The sequence below is a fragment of the Pantherophis guttatus genome, chromosome 1 (genome assembly GCF_059756535.1).
Source record: "Pantherophis guttatus breed Tessera chromosome 1, ASM5975653v1, whole genome shotgun sequence".
In the NCBI taxonomy this organism is placed as follows: Eukaryota; Metazoa; Chordata; class Lepidosauria; order Squamata; family Colubridae; genus Pantherophis; species Pantherophis guttatus.
The window spans coordinates 270361824-270386028 of NC_142063.1; the positions used below are offsets into that span (position 1 = coordinate 270361824).

Sequence of the window (24205 nt, forward strand, 5' to 3'; positions counted from 1 at the left end):
AATTAGGAGATAAGGGCACAGATTTTAAACTGTATGAAAATGTATGTGTATATTTTAATTTAAATATTTAAATAAATATCAAATTTAAAGGTAAATCAATCAGAATACAGGACATTTTTAAAAATTGTATGCCTGCAAGTCAATCTTGACTCCTGACAATCAAGTCACTGGACCAGTCACTGCAGTTTTGTTGGCAACATTTCAGAAGTGACCTTGCCTTCTTCTTAGGGTTATGAAAGAATGACTGAATTAAGGTTCCCTGATTGGCTTTATGCCTAATGTGGGACTAGAATGCAGTTTTCCAATTTCCAATGTGGTAACTTAACCACTGCACCAAACTGGCTCTGTATGGCACAGAATATAGAAAATAAAATAAATTCAGCTATTAAAAGAACTATGTAAAGGCATCTGCTTCTTCATGTGTCCCCTTGTTTTGAAGAGCACAAAGTACCATTAATGAACAAAGAACATTTGAAGCTGATAAACTGTGAGCATGAGATGATTATTTCTGGTTAGAATGGACAACCTTAATAGTTCACCTCAAATTTCTCCCTCCCTCTCCCTCTCCCTTCCTGTCTCTCTTGCACACACACACACACACACACACACACACACACACACACACACAAAGGCATATGTTACATATCGTCTCTCTTTGCCATGGTCAGCTTGACTAGGCTTCAGTCTTCTCAGTTCTTTAATGTTATTTTATTAGCTAAAAAGGAATTGTTTTATTCTTTCTTGAAGAAGAAACAAAAAAAAAAAATCCCCAGAGATTATGTTCTTATACTTACAGGCAGTAGGTTTAATCTGTTCTGTATTGAACAAATTAATCTTTTTATTCAGAGATCAAATGATCTTTCACTGATGGAAAAGAACTGCAATTTATCAACCTGTATCATATTAATGTAAAGGAAAAAATGCACATACTATATTTCTATTTCTTGTGGCCACTATCTTGGAGGAAAACAACATGTGATTTATGAAAAAAAAATGCTTATCACTACACCTACAGCTTGATAAAACTTCAAAAGATGACCCTATGTAATTTGAGTACTGAAGAAAATTCACCTAGTTCCTGAAATGATTATTTCAGACCAATGAGCTTGGATGAACGCTGATTTAATTGCAATCTAGCATGTTCTTTTAATCCATCAAATGTTGCTTAATCCATGAAAGATTAGTACAAACAAGCAAGTTCTTCATTTGAAATGTTTGTTCTAACATTAAAAAAATAACACTCTCTGTACTGAATTTAAGGATTTCTTTTGATACGAGAGGATCAATTCCTAGGCATCCTGTTTTTAATGAAGGAAGATGAAAACAGTCACACACAGCAGCAAGTGTGCTGTTGGTATACACGATTCATTTATTGAGCATTTTACAGCTGCTCCCACTTCACAACATAAGTGCATGCTTTACCAGAGGCCCTTTAGATGGGTCAGTGCTCCCATTTTGATGGAGTTCTCAAGGGGAAAAAAAATCTACTTCCTCCTTTTCCCACCAAAATAAAACATAAACATTATTTCAGGTCTTGAATATTCCGATTAATGCAATATTAAAATCAGTAAGAGGAGATGAGCATCATATTGTTTCTTGACCTGAAAGTAATTTGACAGTGTAAATTTGGACATGTGACAAGCAATATAGTAATTTGGATTGCTTCTTTGCCTTAGGCAAAAGGAGTCAGAACATTTCTTTTGTAGAGGCTCAATAACTAAACAAATTTTAGTTTTGTAAGAATCTTTCTTCTTGTAATTCTAGGAAGGTACTGTCAAGAGTGCTCTTTATCTAGCTCAAAGGATTTAGCTGTACTCAGTTCCAATCTGAAGTTCCTATTAGATGCTATGTGTAATTTGAAAAAAAAAATCATCAGACATTGCTAATAACTTATTCATGTTAAGAAATGATTACATATCTGCAGTTTTGATATGACTATGGAGAAATCCTACTTAATAGATAAATTTAATATTATATTTAGAATCATAAATAACCAGCTAGATGAAGGCTAAAATAGCTGTGGGAGCATTGGTTCATGTTTGTTTCTCCCAATGCTTACGAGAAATATTTTCTAATATTTTCAATTCTGTTCTTCCCCTGATGTATAAATTGAGCAACTCGGTTTGGGAACAGCAGCCAAAAGTTACATCCAGCCCTTGTTTGAACAAGTTGTTCACTAAAGACCTATATGCAACACTGCAATTAGGTTGCCATTACAGATCAGTGCTATTTGGACACTCAAAAGAATCTCAGTCCAGATATTGATTTAAATAACACTGTTCTTCTTTTGGATTGAGTGATATAACACTTGAGGCCTTCTTAAGTCCTAATTTCTAAAACGTTGCTTTTTAAGGGCATCTCAAATAAATCAATGCAATGATGTATACATTTTCCAGATACCAGTGCTTCTCAAATATCTCCTGTGTAGCTATCAAGAAGATTCAACTAAACTTCTTTTGCTCAGTCTAAAATATTTCCTTCTACCTTCAGAATTTAGAGGACTTTAGAATTTAACAAGAGGTAAAGAATATCTTCTATTAGAACTGAATGGCTACATCTCTGCTAATTTTTTTTAAAAAAATATTAAATATTAAAATGAGATTAGAGAAAATAGTTTGTTTCTGGGGCTGAGAACAAGAATTAAACAAAGAAAATTAAATATGTATGCATAAGACTATATTGGACTACTGACTCCCAAATGGATCTTGGGTATTATACAATTCCAAGAGATAATTCAGGTAAACTTGGAACCATCACAGAATGCGTTGGTTAAAAAGAAAAATAACTAGGCTAAAGGAATTTTGAAAATACTGTGTCTAAATTTTGATAACTTTACAGAAAAGATCATAATTCAGCAATAGCAGGACCAAGTCTCAATAATGTCAAAATGATGACAGATACAATGTTGTCAGTTAACAAATGTTGCATATTTGCATTTCAGCCTCTGATGCAAATACAGATGGCATTTGTATGATGATGACATCAGGCAAATGTGTCACCATTTTTCCCATCATGGACATGTATACCAGGAATTTGCAGCTACACAGAAAGCTTTACAAGAAAGAAAGAAAAATGTGAATGTGTCTGTTTTGAATGGGTAAATTCATGTTGTTCAGCTTATCTTTAATAACTTACCTGATGAAATAGGAACTCTGTTGTCCAAAATCACAGCTAGTCCCAATGAGTCAGAAGGTAAAAGGTTCGTACTAAGATCCACACGAGTAAGACTTGTCGGTTCTCTTCCATTGTTTGAGAGGAGGATCCTGGGGTTTTCATTCTTACTCTTCTGCTGATTCTGAATAATATGAACAATACTTTGCTGGGGTAGATCACAGTTCTGGAGGGGGGAAAAGTCAAATTCCCATATATGTTAGTTTGAAATCTTCATTATCATCTCATCTAATTTTTTAATCTCATCTTTTTTTAATCTCATCTAATTTTTACAACGTTAATATTTTTAAAGTTCCCAAATATACTTAATATAGAGTGAGTGGCCAATGGACAGAATGTCTGACGACAACTCTAAGGGTAATGAATGAAGAAAAAATGACGTAACATAAATGGCGAAACAGGGTTACTTCCTTCACCAACAATTTGAACATTTCTATACCTGAAACAAATACTACATTCTCCATTCATTTTGTGTCTGGCAGCCACTTTCCAAATCCCATCCATTTCTAGAGGGCTTTTGCAACAATCCTTGTGAATGCAGTGATTCTCATGGTTTTTTTCCTGAAATCAGTCTGAGAATTATAGGGTGTCTCAAGAAAATCTTTGAATAAACTGTCCGTTAGTTGTAAAGACATACTGTACTTCTTCATACTAAGTATCCTTTAGCGCTAAAGATATACATTCATAATAACTTTTATAAAGAATCCATTATTGGCATAATCAGCAAAATCAACATTTTCCTGGAAAAATTGCACACAAAATCAAGTTTTCTTAGTCTATTTGATAACCCAGTACTAATTCAAATGGCCTTATTTTCTGTGATAACAAGAGACATCATATTCAAGTAGAAGGAAAAAATCTTGTCTGTTTGGTATGCATTCTGTGGATTACTGCTTTGGAACCATTTTGGACATATAATTGGAGAAGTGACATAAAGAAAAAAAATGTTCATATTAAAATTTAAAAGTTTATTAATACTTTATTTCCCACATACTCTATTTTGAAGTTCATGGATTTTGGATTGTTATCCTTCAGTTTCAGAACTATTGTTTCCCATAGTGTCCTTGAATTTGCAATCTGCTTGGAACAGACTTACTTCACAAAAGGTTGCAATAATAAAATATGTATATAAGAGTGAAGAATACAATATTGTGTTGCCTAGAAAGGATAGTATACAAATCTATTACTGATGTACTGATCAGTATATCAATACAATCTGATTTACTGATGTAACATGTCTACCCAATTGCAATTTAACACAAAATGTTGAATAATCAATGATGATGGAGTCCAGATTTATCTTACTTATTGTTGGTGCACAGAGGGAAATATGTCTGCCAGTACTGGTTAAATAAATAAATCAATTTTATTGATTAAATAAAAATAGAACATGGTAAATGTATAATATACAATATGGTAATGTATACATTATACAAGGTGAATGTATAATAATGTCATTTAAACCATAATACAGGCAAGTAGCACAACATATAAAATCTGGACTAAAATATGAAACCAGTTCATGCAACTTTTATACTTACCATTTCAACCATTCAAAAATACAAGGTATTTTTTTTCTTTTATGACACAATTAGCTTATGTAACAATTGAGAAATTAATAATGATTACTAGAAAGATGAGTCTATAACACTAGACAAAGCTGTCAAATATGAAACAGTTTTTGAAACTGAAAGTTCTACATTCATTTTACTGTAAAATCAATTCTCAGGGATAGAATTCAGGAGGGACATAAAGTAATACACTAAAAAAGGGGGAGAATCATAAAACGTCTTCCATAGAGAAAAAACTAAAAACACCACATCTGAGCGCTCTATTATTACTACCCTTTAAGACTTAGAAGACAGATTGTACATTGTATCTTTAAACTGTGGTGCATAGAAAGAAAATCAGGAAAAAATACATGTGTATCTACCTTGCACAATTAATTTCATTTTTGAATAGAGTTATAAGAACTGGCGAACAGAAGTTTAAATCACCAGTAGATGGCAGGAAATAGCAATTTTCATGTTTATTTGCTGTCATCTAGGTTCTGCATTCCAGATCTGCTCGGTCTAGTTTTGCTACATGGCCAAATGGTAACAGGCAAGGCATTAGAAAATGGATCAAAAATGGCCTTTCGCAGCCTTTCCTCACTCTTTTAGGAAAACTGAGATATTACAGAGCCTGAAGTCTAAAGTAAATTCTGTCATTATATGCAACAATTGCTTGAGACTAATTAGCCCAAATAATGAAGCAAGTGCAATGTTGTAGTCAGAATCCATTAATGGATGCAAAACCCGTTAATGTACAAAAACATCCAAAAATATTCAGGACTGAAGACGGCGCCAAAAACCTAAACCGATGACTGCGGTAGAACAACCAACCGGTGAATAGATTGGCTTTTCAATAATTCCTCTCCTAACAAGGATCTATAAGTGCTCCTGATAGCTTCTCCTTGCAAGGAGACCTCAAGATAGCTGGAATATCTCACTTACTCAAACCATGATTGGCGCCTTTGAAAGGACACTAATTTTGCATATTTTATTTTCTAATTACTTTTGGAAATTGCTTTTCAGCTATTAGGAATCTTTAGGATCAGACAAGTTTGACTGTGGTGGGTGAGTTTCCTTTAATCTTTAGCAAAAAAATGTTAACTACAAATTTAAGAACTTGGATTCAATGTGGGCAATGGGTACCTTACAGAGTTATGTATGTTTCCAGAATAGCACCCATGTTATAACTCTGCTACGTGAGCTGCATTGGTTGACAGTTTGTTTCTGGGTCCAATTCAAGGTGTTATTTTTAACCTTTAACGTCCTTCATGGCATGGGACTGGATTATTTGAGGGACCACTTTGCCCTGATTACATCGGTCTGTCTACTAGATCTAGCAAAGAGAGCATGCTTTAGGTCCTGCCTGCTAGGGACCTACACTTGGAGGGTTCCAGGAGATGCACCTTCTCCGCCATGTTGTCCAATTTGTGGAATATTCTGCCCCTACCCCAAAGTGAAGTTATATTCATCCCGGTTAATGTTCCCTAAGTCCCTAGGATCTAGCCATGTCAACAGGCTAGGGATCTCAGGGGATGGGTGATATTCTAAGATATCTCTCTCCTAAATCTGGTTGTATTGCTTATGAGATAGTCACATTTATTTATAAATGTGATAAACAAACAAACAAACAAATAATTTTAAACATTAGTTCTGGAATAAAAAGCAAAAGAGTGATTAATTGATTTTACAAAATTATAAACAGATTAAAGGATCCAGGTAAATTTCAAATAAGATGTTGAAATTAATAACAAAGAATCCATTTGTTTTTGTTGTTGTTGTTGTTGTTTAAATAAGATTTTAAAAATTGGAGAGAACTAGAAGGAACTAAAGATTGTAATTAAAGGGAAAGGACACCTAAACTTAATTTACAATTACAGAATGAAGCAAAGCATTCTAAGATTAGACATAATGCAGGATATTTTTGAACAATCGACTCAGAAGTTAATTTTAGTAGTACCAACAAAGTGATCTGCCTCTATGGAGAGATTGCATCTAAAAGGATGCAGTTATTATAGAGAAGAACAAATTTTATCTGACAAGACTGAATCAAAACTGGATTTACAAATGACAGGCTACAAGAATCACATGGAAAAAGATGTTACACTGGACATACAAAAGAAACCAGCTGATGCCTTAATAAATAAAAGGGATATACAAATGATAAACTAAGACAGTGACCTGGATAATTTTCCTATATTGTATTGGATTTAGAAAAGAAGTTTGTTGAAGTTTTGAAGAATCTCATGAGAAGGGACAAACAAAAAATAAAAAAAACCCATTAAGTTCTATGACATTATTTGAATGGACTAAAGAATAAAGATGGCTATAAGTAAAAGGAAGAAATATAAAGTTGGTTTAATTGACCGAGATTAAAATAGATGTGTTATTATGTCTGGTAAACCTTAATGGACATTAGGGCTGAAATCACAAGGTATTAGGAATTAATTTATAGATAAGTGAGATATAGGGGAAATGTTTAAGAGAAGATGATAAATTACTAAAATTTATACCTGTGATGATATTGAGAAATCACTTCTTTATATATTTATTATCTTTTTCTTTACTATACTTCTTTACTTTTTCTTCTTATTTTTCTTTGTATTTTTATTTTTTCTTTCTTTTCTGCACCTTCTTTCTTTGATTTCTCTATTTTTTCAATTTATATTAGTTTTTACTGTTGTAACTATAATCTTTAATAAAATTATAGTAAACCAATTTCATAGTATTTGACATGAGTTTGGGTTATAACTATGCAGATTATACATATACCCTTTTGGAATTGAAATGCTAGAGTTCCTTGAATTTACACTGTTTTTATGATGTAGTGCAGACATACCTAAGAGATCTCATTAACTTTCTGCAAACATTTTCTTTATTTTTTTAAAAAATCAACATTAAACTTGCAATAAATTATTGTATTTGCACAATATTTAATCCCAAAGATCAAAATAAGAGCAGATGTTATTGGCGAGAGGCTTGCATTCACAAAGTAAAATATTTTCTAATACAAGCCAACAACAATGACGTAAGCAGGCTCTTATTAACAAAATAAAATCATGCCACAAAATATTAAAAAGCTCATCAGTGCATCTGCATGCAGTTCTTGTTCAACCATCTCTTCCGTTTCTGTACTTTCACTTATTTTAAAGGTTAGTCAGAAAGATAACAGATACATTTATGTATATGCAATACCTGCATGAAATTATTCATTGCTTTTCTGAGTTCAAAATGCCATAGGAGCTTTATAGCTTTCTTTCTGAGGAACTCTAGTAGCAATTGATAGCAAATTAAAGGAAGCAAGTCTTTAAAAAAAACATGCAATCATGATAGTCTCAATCACTCTGAGGCATTATATGGAAATGACTTCCATAGAATCAAGAACTTTTTCACTCTTCCTAGGAGTAAATTATTTTTGCTATTCCAAAAATAAAGAGAGACTGAATACAGCTAATGTACTTCCATTGATGGGTAAAATTAATAATGACATCTTCAAAGCTTACCTTGAAGGTGGAGAAAAGCTAGTTTTCCAAGAATACCTGTTCAAATAAATCCTCTATAAATACTAGAAGACATTGCATCTCAACAGTCAAAAGCAGAGGTGGGTTTCAGCAGGTTCTGACCAGTTCTGGAGAACCGGTAGCAGAAATTTTTAGTAGTTCGGAGAACTGGTAAATACCACCTCTGACTCGCCCCTCCCCCATCTATTCTCTCCCTCCTGAGTCCCAGCTGATCGGGAGGAAATGGGGATTTTGCAGTATCCTTCCCCTGGAGTGGGGAGGGAATGGAGATTTTACAGTATCCTTCCCCTGGAGTGGGGAAGGAATGGAGATTTTACAGTATCCTTCCCCTGGAGTGGGGTGGGAATGGAGATTTTATAGTAACCTTCCCTTGCCACGCCCACCAAGCCACACCACGCCCACCAAGCCACAGAACCGGTAGTAAAAAATTTTTGAAACCCACCACTGGTCAAAAGATATATTTATAAAAGGTAGGAACTGAGGATATTAATGGATAATAAGAAAACATTTAATTATAATTAATTACGGAAGATTAAAATTTTCAAAACCTCTTTTTTGTATCCAAAAATCATGTAAGAGAAATTCCGAACAGAGGAAGAGGTTTTTTTTTCCTAATTTCCTTTTTCTTCTAATGCCCACATCTGATCCCAAACTCTTGTGGGATCTTCAAGAATAACATGGTAACTGAGCAATTTGGGATTAATTACTGCCCGAGATCAATATTCTTTAGTAACATGTCCATGTTTAGTGCACCCTGTAATTAACACAGCTGCCTGCAATTTCTGCTGGTTCGAATCTCTCCAAGGCTCAAGGTTGACTCAGCCTTCCATCCTTTCTAAGGTAGGTGAAATGAGGACCCAGTTTGTGGGGGCAATAAGCTGACTTTGTATAAAACATACAAAAGAATGAAGGCTATTGCTTAACGCATTGTAAGCCGCCCTGAGTCTCCGGAGAAGGGCGGCATATAAATCAAATTAAAAAAAAAAATGTTGTGAAAGCAGTCCAATTTAATCATTTATATAATTCTTACATCTGATGCAAAATATCCAACAAGATCTTAACTTACATCTAAAATCCTGGAAACCCGTTTAGATTGTGCATTTGATGTTAGAACTGCCAGTCAAGTATAGGTAGTCCTCGACTTAACAACAGTTTGTTTAGTGACCATTGAAAGTTTAAAAGAGATTTATGACTGTTTTTCACACTTACAATCATTGCAGCATCCCCATGGTCACACAATCGAAATTCAGATACTTGTCAATTGACACATATTTATAAGAGCCACAGTGGTGCAGTGATTAGAATCAGTGGTGCGATTCAAAAAAATTTATTACCGGTTCTGTGGGCGTGGCTTGGTGGGTGTGGCATGGCTTGGTGGGCGTGGCTTAGTGGGCATGGCAGGGGAAGGATATTGTAAAATCTCCATTCCCACTCCACTCCAGGGGAAGGTTACTGCAAAATCCCCATTTCCTCCCAATCAGCTGGGACTCGGAAGGCAGAGCATAGATGGGGGCGGGGCCAGTCAGAGGTGGTATTTACCGGTTCTCCGAACTATTCAAAATTTCTGCTACCGGTTCTCCAGAACTGGTCAGAACCTGCTGAATACCACCTCTGGTTAGAATGCAGTACTTCAGGCTACTTCTGCTGACTGCTGGCTGACTGCAATTTGGCAGTTCAAATATCACCAGCTCAAGGTTAACTCAGCCTTCCATCCTTCCGAGGCTGGTAAAATGAGGACCCAGATTGTTGGGGGAAATATGCTGACTCTATAAACGGCTTTGAGGGGGCTGTAAAGCACTACGAAGTGGTATATAAGTCTAAATGCTATTGCTATTGCTATGCCAAGTACATAGCCTGCAGTCCTGCAATTCAATTCAAATCTTTATTGTCAGTGCACAACATATGTGCAATGAGATTGGTTGAGCTCCCTCAGTGCACCCCCCCAACACAATACAACTCACAGTGAAGACAGAAAATCCCTAACCGAAAAAATCATATTAACAAAACACCCAGTCCTATTGCACCAGTGTCTTTTCCCCCCCTTTTTTTGCAGTCATATGATCACTTTTTGCGACCTTCTGACAAGCATAATCAATGGGGCAGCCAGATTCATTGAACAACTGTGTTACTAATTTAACAATTGCAGTGGTTCACTTAACCATTGTAGGAAGAAAGGTTATAAAATGGGGCAAAAGTCACTTAACAACTGTTTCGCTTAGCAACAGTAACTTTGGGCTCATTTGTGGTCGTAAATCGAGAACTACCTGTAACACAGACCCCCTTCATCTCCATCAAACTGGTTGTGCAAAACCATATGCATATGTCATTAGATCTCAGGAATTTTGTTTTCTGTACAATAAAACAAAAACTTAAGAATAACATCAGGGTACACCTAGACACATTATTTACCAGATTAAATATGAGCTCTGGTTCACCTTTTCATACAGTTATAGTTCTATTTGCATGTTTACTCTCCCTGGGGAAAGCCACTGTTCGTTCTTAAATGTGGATATGGAAAGCATGAACAGGGGCGGCTATGACTTTAATTAGATTCATATTAGGAAGGTCTTTCAAGCTGGAGAGGGATGTAGGTTTTCTCTAGATAAAGAAGGAGGGGTTCTCAGAATATGCAGAAGAACCCAATCTACTCAGAGAATTAAGATCAAAATGAAAGATTTCTGGTCAAAGAAGTACTGTCCACCCCAGTCAGTATTTTAAAATTGAACACTTCTCAAAAGGATAGTAACTGACTTTAAAAGAAACTTTCTAGGAAGAAATTCCTTAAGAATGTGTTCTCCAAAATAAATTCCTTAGATATTTTTTTGAACAAAAAGTTATCTAAGTAAGGCTGTATAGTAAAAAGGGATAGTGTAATGAATCCTCCACTATTGGAAGATTGAACTTAATGGCCTCTGAGGTATTGTCCAACTCTTGCCTATTGAAACTTGCAAGCTGAGCTGCAGGGCTATAGTTAGTCCATCTTCTTTGGGCCTTGTTCCAGCACAGTCAATCAATCAATCAATCAAAATCAATCAATCAATCAATTCTGTGTCTATATATTCAATAAAAGAAATTTTATTTTCTCCCGTTTGGGTTAGGTTTTGCTTTGAAAACATTGAATCCAGAATGTTCCATTGTTAAAGTAAAATTTTGGCAATGTTGGCAAGTTAGGAGTGTCCTTCATTCAATGTTCATTCGGATATTACTGTCCACCCTTGTGTTATCTCTAAAGAACAGCACAGGTAGATGAACATGAGCTGCGAAATGCAATCTATCAAATGATACTCAGGATAAGAGATTACAGAGGTTTGACATGAATGCTGCTGATTAGGGACACATGCTGCACTTCAGCTGATGACTGACTAATGCGACAATCATTTACTGGTGATGAAAGATAAATCTAACTGGCAGTATCAGAACATTTTTTCCATCAAAATTTGGCTCAAACATAACTATCTCCTGTTTGAAAAAGTCCATGTTTCTGACGCAATTTATAGAATGCAATTCAAATGGAGATGCTTTGTCACTTAGATGGTAGGAAAATATGGTTAAGTTTCTTAATTAATATATATTATGTGAGAAAAATATAAAGGATAAATATCATGAATATATAGAAAAGAAAATGGAGTCTTGATATTTTCAATATTCATAAGCCTCTGATGACCACGAATTGACATAAGGTGAAGAAAATACAGTCAATGTTTTCATTTTATTTTAATTGTGTGAAGAGGGCAGTCATGGGAGTGACGAGAGATGCATTCAGTGATTTATTAATTTTTAAAATCACCATAGAGTTGAAGCTCTTGGCAGTTTACCGGAATAAAAATAGCCACAATACAAATGTATGCACTAAAATAGTAAAAACATTAGAAGAAAGTATTTAAATTAAATGATATCTCAAGAGCAATTAATACTTTGATGGCTCTATTTAATTAATCAAAAGCGTTTTGCGTCAACTTTGTTTTGACCAAGTTCTGGAAGGCCAACGAGGTAAAAATGATTTAAAAAAAATAACTTCCTGGGGAACATCATTCCTAATATAATTCAGTGTCAACCTTACTTTGACAAAGTTCAATACGGGGTGATTAATATCAACTGAAAGAAGCAAAAAGAAAGCAATATAAGACTAAAAGGGAAGTTTTTTAAAAAGGTAATTTATCAAGGAACATGAGTTTTGCATTTACATTTACCACATTTTATTCCTTTCTTCTTCCAAATAAATCAGGACAGCTTACAATAAGTTTTCTTATTTGATTATTACTATAACTCTACAGATAATATGAAATAAAATATGTTATCTGGCTCAAACATCTAAAGTCAAATCTCTCCATTCTAAATTCAATATTTCATTAACAATTCCACAGTGGATCTATTTCTGATTTGTAAAGCATATCTGCATTTTAACAATTGAAAAGTCATTATTTAAAAGTCATTATTTAAAAGTCATTATTTAAAAATATAAATGCTTTATAATTCTTGTAAGATTTTCCCCCCCACTGTAATGTTATTATATTAGAAAAGAACAAGCAATTGTTGGTAGCATTCTCACTGGTGTAAAATCAGTATTTGCAAAATGAGGAAGGGGTGGGGAAAAACAATAATTGTATATTGAAAGTATTTCTGGCCATTTGCAGTTTTAAAACTAAATGGACTTGATTGATATTTGCTTCTGCTCAGATCAACTATGTAATCCTGCCACTGGACTTATAAACTGATGGTGGCATTAGTGTTTTGACAATGACATTAAAAACCAATCAAGTTGGTACTAAAAGGAATAGCACTGTAAGAGAGTACTAAATTCATATGGAAATTATTGACAACATTAGGCAATTATAACCATGCCATCTCCACACAGTAGTTTTTTGCTGTATTTCTGTAACAAAAACTATAAGACTAATTTATTACATCTTAAAGGACTATTTAAAAAAACCAGTTATATTGCCTTGTTGTATGCTATACCTGATTTTGATTTAGCAGTTATTACTTTATTTCAATATTCTATCTCTAATATAAGAAATCAACAACTATAATAACTGGATTAATATATAAAAAAAGGACTACTACTGCGAAACTTGTTAAAGATGATAGATCAGTCTATTTACCTGTTTGCTTCTTTCATGATCTATAATCCCAATTCCTTATTTCACAAAGAAGGTAAAGCCACATGTGAATTATTATGAAAAGCCACCCCTGATGAAAATAAAGTTCATACAGTCAGGTCCAGAAATATTGGGACATCGACACAATTCTAACATCTTTGACTCTATACACCACCACAATGGAGTTGGAATGAAACAAACACAATATGCTTTAACTGCAGACTGTCAGCTTTAATTTGAGGGTATCCAACTCAGGTGAACGGTGTAGGACTTACAGCAGTTTGCTGATGTCTCTGAAAGTATAAAAGGATACCATACCTTCCCCAAGGTGTGGCCTTCCTTACATGTCTCTTTTGTATATGTGTGGAATGGTTACCCAGCTCTTCATTGTATAAAAGCTGATATTTTTTCCAAGCCTCTTCTTGGGTCTCTCTCTCTTTGGCATTCTGGTGACTCAAGTACATTTGGGACCAACAAAAATATTTTATTCTACAGTTTTCTCTTGCCTGCTGGCTTACTCATTTAGTGAACATTCAAAGTTATAACAGTGTAAAAAAAAAAAAGCTTAGTGACCAAATTTTGCATTTGTGACCATCACAGCATCTTGTGGTCACTTGATTGTCATTCGCATGCTTAGCAACTGGCTTATGACAAGTTAAGAGAGAATGCAGAAATAAAATCACAAGTTACAGTCACATGATATCTCATTCATGCCTTGAAGGAGGCGGTGGTGAGGCCTCTCCTCAAGAAGCCTTCTCTGGACCCAGCAGTGTTGGCTAATTACCGTCCAGTCTCCAACCTTCGCTTCATTGCGAAGGTTGTTGAGAGTGTGGTAGCGCGACAGCTTCCTCAGTACTTGGATGAATCGGCTTATCTAGATCCGTTCCAGTCGGGCTTCAGGCCTGGATTCAGCACGGAAATGGCATTGGTCGCATTGGTAGATGATCTCTGGAGGGCCCGGGACAGGGGTTGCTCCTCTATCCTGGTCCTATTAGACCTCTCAGCAGCTTTTGATACCATCGACCATGGTATCATGCTGCACCGGTTGGAGGAGTTAGGGGTGGGAGGCACCGTGTTGTGGTGGTTCTCCTCCTTTCTATCTGATCGGTCGCAGTCTGTGTTGACAGGGGGGCAGAGGTCGACCCCGAGGCCCCTTATATGTGGGGTGCCACAGGGGTCGGTTCTCTCACCCCTTCTGTTCAACATTTATGTGAAGCCGCTGGGTGAGATCATCCGTGGTTTTGGGGTGAAGTATCATCAGTATGCTGATGATACTCAGCTATACATCTCCACCCCGGACCACCCCAATGATGCCCTTAAAGTGATGTCCCAGTGCCTGGAGGCTGTACGGATCTGGATGGGGAGGAACAGACTCAGGCTCAACCCATCCAAGACCGAGTGGCTGTGGTTTCCGACGTCCCGATATAGTCAATTGGTGCCATCACTGACTATTGGGGATGAGTCATTGCCCCCCACGGAGAGGGTTCGCAACTTAGGCGTCCTCTTGGACTCACGGCTGTCTTTAGAAGAACACTTGACAGCTGTGGCTGGGAGGTCTTTTTATCAGGTTCGCCTGATTCGCCAGTTGCGTCCCTTTCTGGATCGGGACTCGTTAAAAACGGTCACTCATGCCCTCGTCACTTCACGCCTGGACTACTGTAATGCTCTCTACATGGGGCTCCCCTTGAAGAGCACCCGGAGGCTCCAGCTGGTCCAGAATGCGGCCACGCGGGTAGTTATGGGAGCAGCATGGCGCTCCCATGTGGCTCCCCTCCTGCGCGAGCTGCACTGGCTCCCTGTGGTCTTCCGGGTGCGCTTCAAGGTCTTAGTTACCACCTTTAGAGCACTCCATGGCTTAGGACCGGGGTACTTACGAGACCGCCTTCTGCCACCAATAGCCTCTCACCGCCCAGTACGCTCCCATAGAGAGGGGCTTCTCAGGGTGCCGTCAGCCAAACAATGTCGACTGGCGGCCCCCAGGGGGAGAGCCTTTTCTGTGGGGGCACCCACCATCTGGAACGAGCTCCCCCCAGAGATACAGAAGATTCCGGATCTGCGCACTTTCCGCCGTGCCCTCAAAACATTCCTGTTTCAGCAGGCCGGCTTGGCCTAACTTTCCCTTTATATTGCTTTTTGATTTTATTTTAAACTGGGATGTCTTGAATTATCTAGGACCAGAATGTTTAGTATATTTTAATTGGTTTTTTATTATTAACATTTGTATTACATGTATTTTTATCGTTCGCTGTTCACCGCCCTGAGTCCCTTAGGAATAGGGCGGTATATAAATTTAATAAATAAATAAATAAATAAATAAATTTAACAACTAAATGGGAAGTGACATCATAAGCCCATTGTGGTCACTTGATTTTCTTCTTAGTGATTGTGGTGCTTAGTGATAAAGTTGCAGGTTCCAACTTTGGCTGCTAAGTGAGGATTACCTATATTTACCTAGATACTCATATTTTATTTCGCATATAAGAGAATACACATCCAAATCAGAGGTGGGTTTCAGCAGGTTTTGACCAGTTCTGCAGAACCGGTAATGGAAATTTTGAATAGTTTCAAGAACCGGTAGTAAAAATTCTGACTGGCCCCACCCCCATCTATTCTCTGCCTCCCAAGTCCCAGCTGATCACAGGGAAATGGGGATTTTGCAGTAACCTTTCCCTGGAGTGGGGTGGGAATGGAGATTTTTAGTATCCTTCCCCTGCCATATCCACCAAGCCATACCATGCCTACCAAACCATGCCATGCCCACCAAGCCACACCTACAGAACTGGTAGTAAAAATTTTTGAAACCCACCACTGATCCAAATGTATACACATGCTCAAACAGGGAGGTTATCTTGGCACTACTTAAAAAATAAATTTAAAAAATCTATCAAGGCACAAAACTTACTGAATTTCCCTTTTTTATGTACTTAACAAATATTTAAATTGATTCAACTAAATCCTTGTGCCAGAATACTGTGTTTAAAATATTATCATAATAAGCAATTTTAAAACGATTTATTGTAGGTATCACAATAGCAAATCATGGTTTGTGATAAGCTAGCAAACCAGACTTAGAAGCCTCAACTGGGACAATTGTAAGCCATGGTTTTGCATTTGAATGTGAAATACTGCCATTAGGACTGTTACCAACCTTTAGAGACTCTAACTCCATAGAGAACTAAGTGAATAATCAAGATATAAACAACTCTAACTGCTGAAATTTAGAAATAAAAGGCTTTGAATGTGAATTTCCTTAGTTCATAACTATGCAATGTATTCCAATGGGATGTTATTCTGCTTGGCATACTAAATAAAACCTGAGTTCATCTGCAGTTATTTTTAGAGGATCTTTATTTTTCTAAACCCTACAAATATTCAGGCCTGTTCTAGAGATCAAATTGTCAGGTTAATCCTGGCACATTGAGCAGGGGGTTGGACTAGAAGACCTCCAAGGTCCCTTCAAGCTCTATTCTAACATGTACCAGATGTCATCTAGTAACTGCTTAAGGGCAGCCCTTCTCTATGATGAAATCTGTGTTCTCCCCATCGATATTTGGGAGGCCTCCTCCTCGGAGATGGTCCCTCAGGCAGTTGTATAACAGGAAGAGTTTTAAAGGTAACAATTCAGTACCCTGAATTTTACCGAAAAGCACACTGGAAGCCAAAGCTGCTCATGGAGTAGAGCCATTACTTGCACTGCACTATTTGCTACCTGTGCTGTCACATTCTGCACCAGATGAAACTTCTGAATGGTCTTCAAGTGTAGCCCAATGTCGAGCACATTGCAGGAGACATGGCAGGAGGTTATGAAGGCATGAGTGACAGTGAACAGAGTGTTCCAGTCTAGAAACGGGAGCAACTGGTGCCAAACCTTAAGGCATGCAATGCAGAGGTGGGTTTCTGACCAGTTCTGGAGAACCGGTAGTGGAAATTTTGAGTAGTTCGGAGAACCAGTAGTAAAAATTCTGACTGGCCCCACCCCCATCTATTCTCTGCCTCCCAAGTCCCGGCTGATCAGGAGGAAATGGGAATTTTGCAGTAACCTTCCCCTGGATTGGTGAGGGAATGGAGATTTTACAGTATCCTTCCCCTGCCACGCCCACCAAGCCACGCCCACCAAGCAATGCCACGCCCACCAAGCAGCACCGCGGAACCGGTAGTAAAAATTTCTGAAACCCACCACTGATGCAATGGCTCTCCTAAACATGGATGTCACCTCCTCTTCAAGTACAAGCCACAAGGGCAGGAAGACACCCAGATTGCACACTGGGTCTGCTTGAAGCAAGTTACCACCTCATCCAATAGTGTTTTAATTTAGTATAATTTCTTCTATTATGTATTTCATTGTTGTTGTCATCTGCTTCAAGATACTTCAACATTCGGGTACAGGTAGCAAAATGATCATCATCGTTATCAGAAGCAACAGAAAGGAGTTATTTTTGGGATAGCATATACACACATGAACACACACATGAACATATACACACATGAACACACACACACACAGAGGATCAAGATGCTACTATAAATAGACTATTTTTTTTCTTCATTTCACATTCTCCAACGATGCTTGTAATTGCCAATGCACTTTGTAATGGAGTCAAAGGGAGTACATCCACTGCTACTCTAAACTCTGATTTTCTTGTTCTATATTTGGAAACGTAAGCAATTATTTAGGTTCTAAATTATGGTTAATGGGTATCTAATTATCCACTAAAGAAGGAAATCTTCAAGGATTACATTGGTCAGGAAACTAGTTCAAGCTCCCCTACGTGCTGGATAAGTACTTAAATAGTTTATGAGTTGGCAGAAAATTGCATTATAAATAGTTGAGGAAATGGGAGGGACACCTAATGTTGAAACAAGAAAGGAACTGAAAGAAATAATGAATTTTCCAGAAATAACCTCCCCTTTCATGACCTCCTCATGCAGCAGCTGCCTATCAATTTCCAAACAAGCAATAAATATTAAAATAAATAAAAATGTTGTGAAAGCCTTATCAAAGCTCTGGTAGCCATTGTTCCCACAAACGTTTTCTTTTGCAAAACCCAGAACACCTTTTCATCTTTCATCAAAGCAATCTTGCTCCGATTTCCCTCTTCTCACAAATATTCTTTCTCCAGTTGTTGCCTCTTTCTCGGTGGAAGACACAGGAGTATCACTTTATGCCCCTGTGTAGGCTGCATCTCCATCAATTGCAAAAGGAAGGGAGGGGGGGAATGATTTGAAGGATGTGCCATGACCCTGCAGAGCTCCAAACAGCAGAAACACATGTTAACGATTCCACCAGGCCAGATACGCTGACAAAGGAGGAAATCACAATTGCGTGTCGCCACAAATGTTTGTATGTTTTGTTTTGTTTTTACTCCCCATCCCCAAGGGATGTTTCCTCTGCAGAAACATTTCTAAGCAAGGACGCTGAAGGTTTCACAGTGCATTTGATTTCTGACATACCCACTGAGCTCGAAAGAAAATAAATATTTGTCAAAAATTTCCATACAGACAAAGCCTAGCAATGTGATCCCAGCTCATCTGACCTCTTCATCATATGTTCTCCTTGTCAGACTTTAATGTGTCATAAGTTCTCTGGTGCGACATTTTATCTTTATACTTGAGAGCTGAAAGGGAGGAAGAAAAATATGTTGCTGTCTTAAAACAGCTATATTTAGACAGGTCAATAATCCCACTATTAGCCTGAAAGAAGCAATTCCATCTCAGGGAATAAGTAGCTTTCCTGTAACTATTTAAAAGTGGTGAATTGCTACTACTTGATTTATAAAATAAATGGAGAGTGGCCATTTATAATTATTCAGGAATTAAAATGTTTTGGAACAATGCTGTGTCTGTGCATCTCTCTCTGTATGTATGTTCTTATGTTTATTTTTCTAGAACCATGTAGGTAGTCATTGACCTACAATCACAATTGAGCCCAAAATTTCCATTGCTATGAAAGACAATTGTTAAGTGACGATTGCTCCATTTCATGCCACAGATGTTTAGTAAATCACTGCAGTTGTTAAGTAAGTAAAACAGTTGTTAATGGCTTCCCCATTGACTCCGCTTGTCAGAAGGTCACAAAAGGGGATCACATGTAAATACATTCCAGATGCCGAACTTCTAATTTTTGATTATGTGACCATGGGGATGCTGCAGTAGTCATAAGTGTGAAAAATGGTCATAAGTCAGTTTTTTTCAGTACCATTGCAATTTCAAACGATCACTAAACGAAGGGTTATTGGTCAAAGACTACCTGTGTATCAAACCTCTGAATTAGGATAGCTAAATTAAGCAGAAGAGCTCAAATTATATATTTGATCTAGTTGAGGAGCTCTCATAGGATCAGTGCTAAGATAAGGCAGGACTCAATACTCAGCAGATGTGTGTTTAATTGAGGGAATCCTTCTAACAATGCCTTTAAAGTGGCTCCTAGATATTTGGAAACATTAATCAAAAAGATTTTCACTGAGGAAGATAAAAGGAACACCAGGACATAATGTGATGTGCCAAAAAACCCAATTGTCAGAATGGTTCCAACATTATGGCAAGGCCATAATTTAAGGTCCCAGAGCAGTGGTGAAATTCATTTTTTTTTACTACTGGTTCTGTGGGCGTGGCTTGATGTGTGTGGTGTGGCTTGGTGGGTTTGGCAGGGGAAGGATACTGCCAAATCTCCATTTCCATCCCATTCCTGGGGGAAGGATATTGTAAAATCTCCATTCCTATCCCACTCTGGGACCAGCCAGAGGTCGTATTTGCCGGTTGTCTGAACTAATCAAAATTTCCGCTACCGGTTCTCCAGAACCGGTCAGAACCTGATGGATTTCACCCCTGTCCCAGAGTCACAAGTTGTGTTCGCAAAACATGCTTAAAATGCTTAATATTGGCTGTGTCTGAAAAATATTCTAATGTCAGTTAGTATAAAATTTCATTTCTTTTAGTGTGTTAAGTTTATTCAAGTTGTTTAATTAGTTTATGGCTTCGGGGCTCTCCTAGAAGCCTGGGAGTTTGAGAGTTCTTTTCAGGATCTTAACTGTTCTCCACACTGCATTCTTCTGGATAGAGAACTCTGCTAGTGTTCATCTCTCTACATGGACACCGTCCCTCCATATGGTTTTCATATTGTAAATAGAGTGCATCTATTTCTTCCTATAATGCACTTCATAAACTGCAGAATGAATCATCCCCATTTTGCAAGTATCAATTCTGGTCAATTTTGCGTTCCACATTTTCTGTTTACAACTAGGAACAGTTGAACCTAGTATCTGAATATCCTAAGTAACTCATTTAAATCAGACCCCTAAAATGATAGATTTTTGAAATATTGAAAGGAAAGAAATACATGCTCTGTAACTATTCATCTACATCTATCTGTCATTTGCTATACCCTTTACTGTATATGAAGATTTATGGTAAGTCTAGACTGACAGCAAAGCATTAGATGTCTTTCCCTTTGGAAAGATAAAATAAAATCTTGGTATTAGCTAAGATTCAAGTTAAAAGCTCTCTTTAATCCTTTCTTCAGGCAAACAAAATTTATAACCTTTCCATTTGATCTTTTTTTAACCACTTGACTTCAACGGTGTCTTTCCTCTGAATATGGAAGAACAACTGAATTTGACCATAGGCGGTTTGTATTGGCAGGTTTTTAATAAAAGCGTATGTCTAGGGATAACCTAAAGGAGGAAGAATCAGCTAGCAGAAAAAATACTTTGAAATATCTCATATTTATCATATTTGGGAAAAAGAGGGATGGCCAAGATGCACCAAAACTAAAATCTATTTCATTTCTTTTCTTCCAACACTGTCACAGCAACTACTAAACCTGAGGTTTCCCATCCATGATTTTTACTATTATTATAGCTGACTGCACAGTCAGCCAGATTTAGTCTGGATTTGGCATTCTGTCCATTTATCGAGTCCTTCCCAAGGATGTAGAATAGACAGATGTCATTGTTTAATAATATTAAAATATTGTCACAGAATAAAAGTTGTTCAAAGTAAAGCTGTCATTTGCCATTTACTGAGAGTGAAGGCGGTGAACATACCTAATACTCCTTCCATTTTCCCTGTAGCTCTGTGAGGTGGGCTGGACTGAGAGAGACTGGCCAAAGTCATCCAGCTGTTTCTCATGCCTAAGAATCTTCTAGTTTTTAGGCCAACACCTTAATCACTACATCAAACTGGCTCTCATTAGCATTGGTCAAGACTAAATGGGCATACAGGAGCCCCAATAAGCTTAAATATATTGTATCGGAGCATATGCTTCTATACATACAAACCAACCGGTGGGAATTCTAGATATAGTGGAGAAAAGATGGTTTGCGAAGGTAGATATCATAGAATGATAAGCTGAATGAGTTTGTGTAAGCTAGGTTTAAGATGAATGAAAACAGTACAAAAGCTAGCTTACGGTTCAATACTAGGATTAAGAAAAACAAAACTGAATAAATGATTTCCAGTCCAATACAAATAACTGGAGAAATTGGAACTATAGCAACCTTTATCTAGCTCAGATAAAGAAATCCGCAGAGTTAGTGACTGTAGCCATGAAACTAAAGGTGCTGATTATCTGTAAAGCATTATATGACAGAAACCCGGGTTATTTGAAGGATCGGTTATGTACCTATCTCACTAGATTGGATCACTCTGTAGGTCCCCTGTATTAAATGTTATTTGGTGAGACCTAGGAAGTGAGCTTTTCTGTAATTGTGCCTACCCTATGGAATAGCCTTCTCCCCGATAAACGGAGGCTCCCACCCTTCTTGCCTTCCTGAAGTTAAAACCTAGCTCTCTGATCAGAAGTTGGGTCAGGATGGGAAGTGAGCCAGAATGTTTTGTGTTTGAGTGGTTACTGTTATGATGCTGATTGGCTATTAGAATTTTGATTTTATTATTTGTGTGTTTGTTAACCATCACTGATAGTTTAATATAATATAGGCAGGCATATAATTTCTTTCAAATCAAGAAATGAAAAAACAAGCAGAAGGGAAAATGGAAATATAGGTAGTCCTCAATTTACAACAGTACACTTAGTGACCATGGGAAGTTACAATGGCACTGAAAATATGACTATTTTTCAGACTTATGTCTGTGACAGTATTCCCATGGGCACATGATTTACGTTTGCATGCTTGACAACTCACATTTATGATGGTTGCAGTGTCCCTGGGTCATGTGATCCCCTTTTGCGACCTCCTTGACAAGTAAAGTCAGTGGGGAAACCAGATTCACTTAACAACCAGGTTACTAATTTAACAACTGCAATGATTAACTTAACAAATGTGGCAAGAAAAATAGTAAAATGTGGCAAAACTCACTTAACAAATTTCTCAGCAACATAAAGTTTGGGCTCAATTGTGGTCGTAAGTCGAGGAATACCTGTATGTCTCTCAGCATTGCCGTGACATCAGAAAAAAGTGTAGACTTTCCAGAGCAAGTATCCAAACTTTTATGGTAAAACTCTTCTTTCTTAATATGCAGGAGTAAAGCCTGAGAGCTGGACACCTGATCTAGTTTCCTGTTCTAGATGAATGATAAATGCAAGTACATTTATCATAAATGACTTCTAAACAAGCAACATGTTGCAGCACTCATAAAGCCTAGATAAATGAATTTTTGCCTGTATGGTTCTTGTTTCCTCAACTTAAAAATAAAAAAATATATAAAAATCTTCCAGAGAGTTACCTGAATTTTTAACTCTGGCAGATTTCAGTCTCTTACCCATGTTCATAAACAATCTTTCCAATCCATCCTTTAATTAAAAATGCCTTGGATTTTTTCTTTCTGTTAAAATGTTAGCACTTGCTAAGGACCGCTGATTAAATTTACATGCATTAAGAAAACGTTTTAAGTGATTCAAAAGTAGTTCATGTATTACAAACCTTGAGGCTTTTTAGGAGTGTGTGTAATGAAAATTCAATATTCATACAAAACCCCTACCAAATGCTTTCCTTCAGAATAACCTATACAGGATTGTGGTCTTTAGCATGAGTGCATCTAAGGCACAACTTCGTGCCTTTCCTATAAAATCTATGAAAACTTGAAACCTCCCCCTCCCCTCTCCCCTCTCCCTCTTCCATCTTCCTTCCATCCATCCATCCATCCATCCACTTAAATAGTTGCTCACTTTGTTCGCGACACTTCTGCGCATGCACAGAGCGTCCATGATGATGTCTAGGCAGGTAGGTGGAGCCTCCCGCCACCACCGCTACCAGTTCGTCCGAATCTGGGTGAAGCAGTAGAAACCCACCACTGATATAGCAGCAGAGCATCATAAAACAACTATTAGCATAGGGAGGAGGTGGGCTCTGTCATATAATTGGGCCCATAGGAACAGATACAGAACTAGGTTTTCAGAGCCTTGCAGAAAGCCAGCAGGATCTGGTCTCTGAAGGAATGATATTCCAAAGGATAGATACCACTGCAAAATAATGTTATGTTTCTGGAACCCAACAGCTGACATTCCTAGCCAATGATAGCTAGGGCATAATTCTCTTGCTAGATTGGGTAGGAAAGATAGAAAAAAGCCATGGAGAGACTGACCTGTCCCCAGCCAAGCACACACAAGCAAACAGACAGATAGTTCCAAAGTTTACTGATAGGTTTTGTGAAGTGAATATGCAAGGGTAAGGTGAGCACAAATGCACATGAGCACACAGTAGAGAAACAATTCCTCAAAAGTTCAGCGAGTTTGCCTTAAAAGAGTCCAAATGCAAAACAGCAGGCACAAGAATGTTCAAGCAAAATCTAAGGATCCAAAGGTTTAGAAAGTTTAAAATTAAAGTCATGAGTTTTCAAATTGGGAGTCAAGGTACACGAAGTTTGAGGAAATGAAGGGATTTTGCCAATGGAAAGGCTTGAGCTGCCT

General features: G+C 37.3%; 1 protein-coding gene across 3 annotated transcripts in view; it reads right to left on the reverse strand.

Annotated features, from left to right (window-relative positions):
- The window catches only part of PRKN (parkin RBR E3 ubiquitin protein ligase), a 722481-nt gene that overhangs the window by 494204 nt on the left and 204072 nt on the right, over positions 1 to 24205 (reverse strand). For all 3 annotated transcript variants that reach the window (XM_034428505.3, XM_034428508.3, XM_034428509.3), the window contains one exon: positions 3136 to 3337. In XM_034428505.3, the coding sequence (XP_034284396.2) occupies positions 3136 to 3337 (202 nt within the window). The remainder of the gene's footprint in view (positions 1 to 3135; positions 3338 to 24205) is intronic.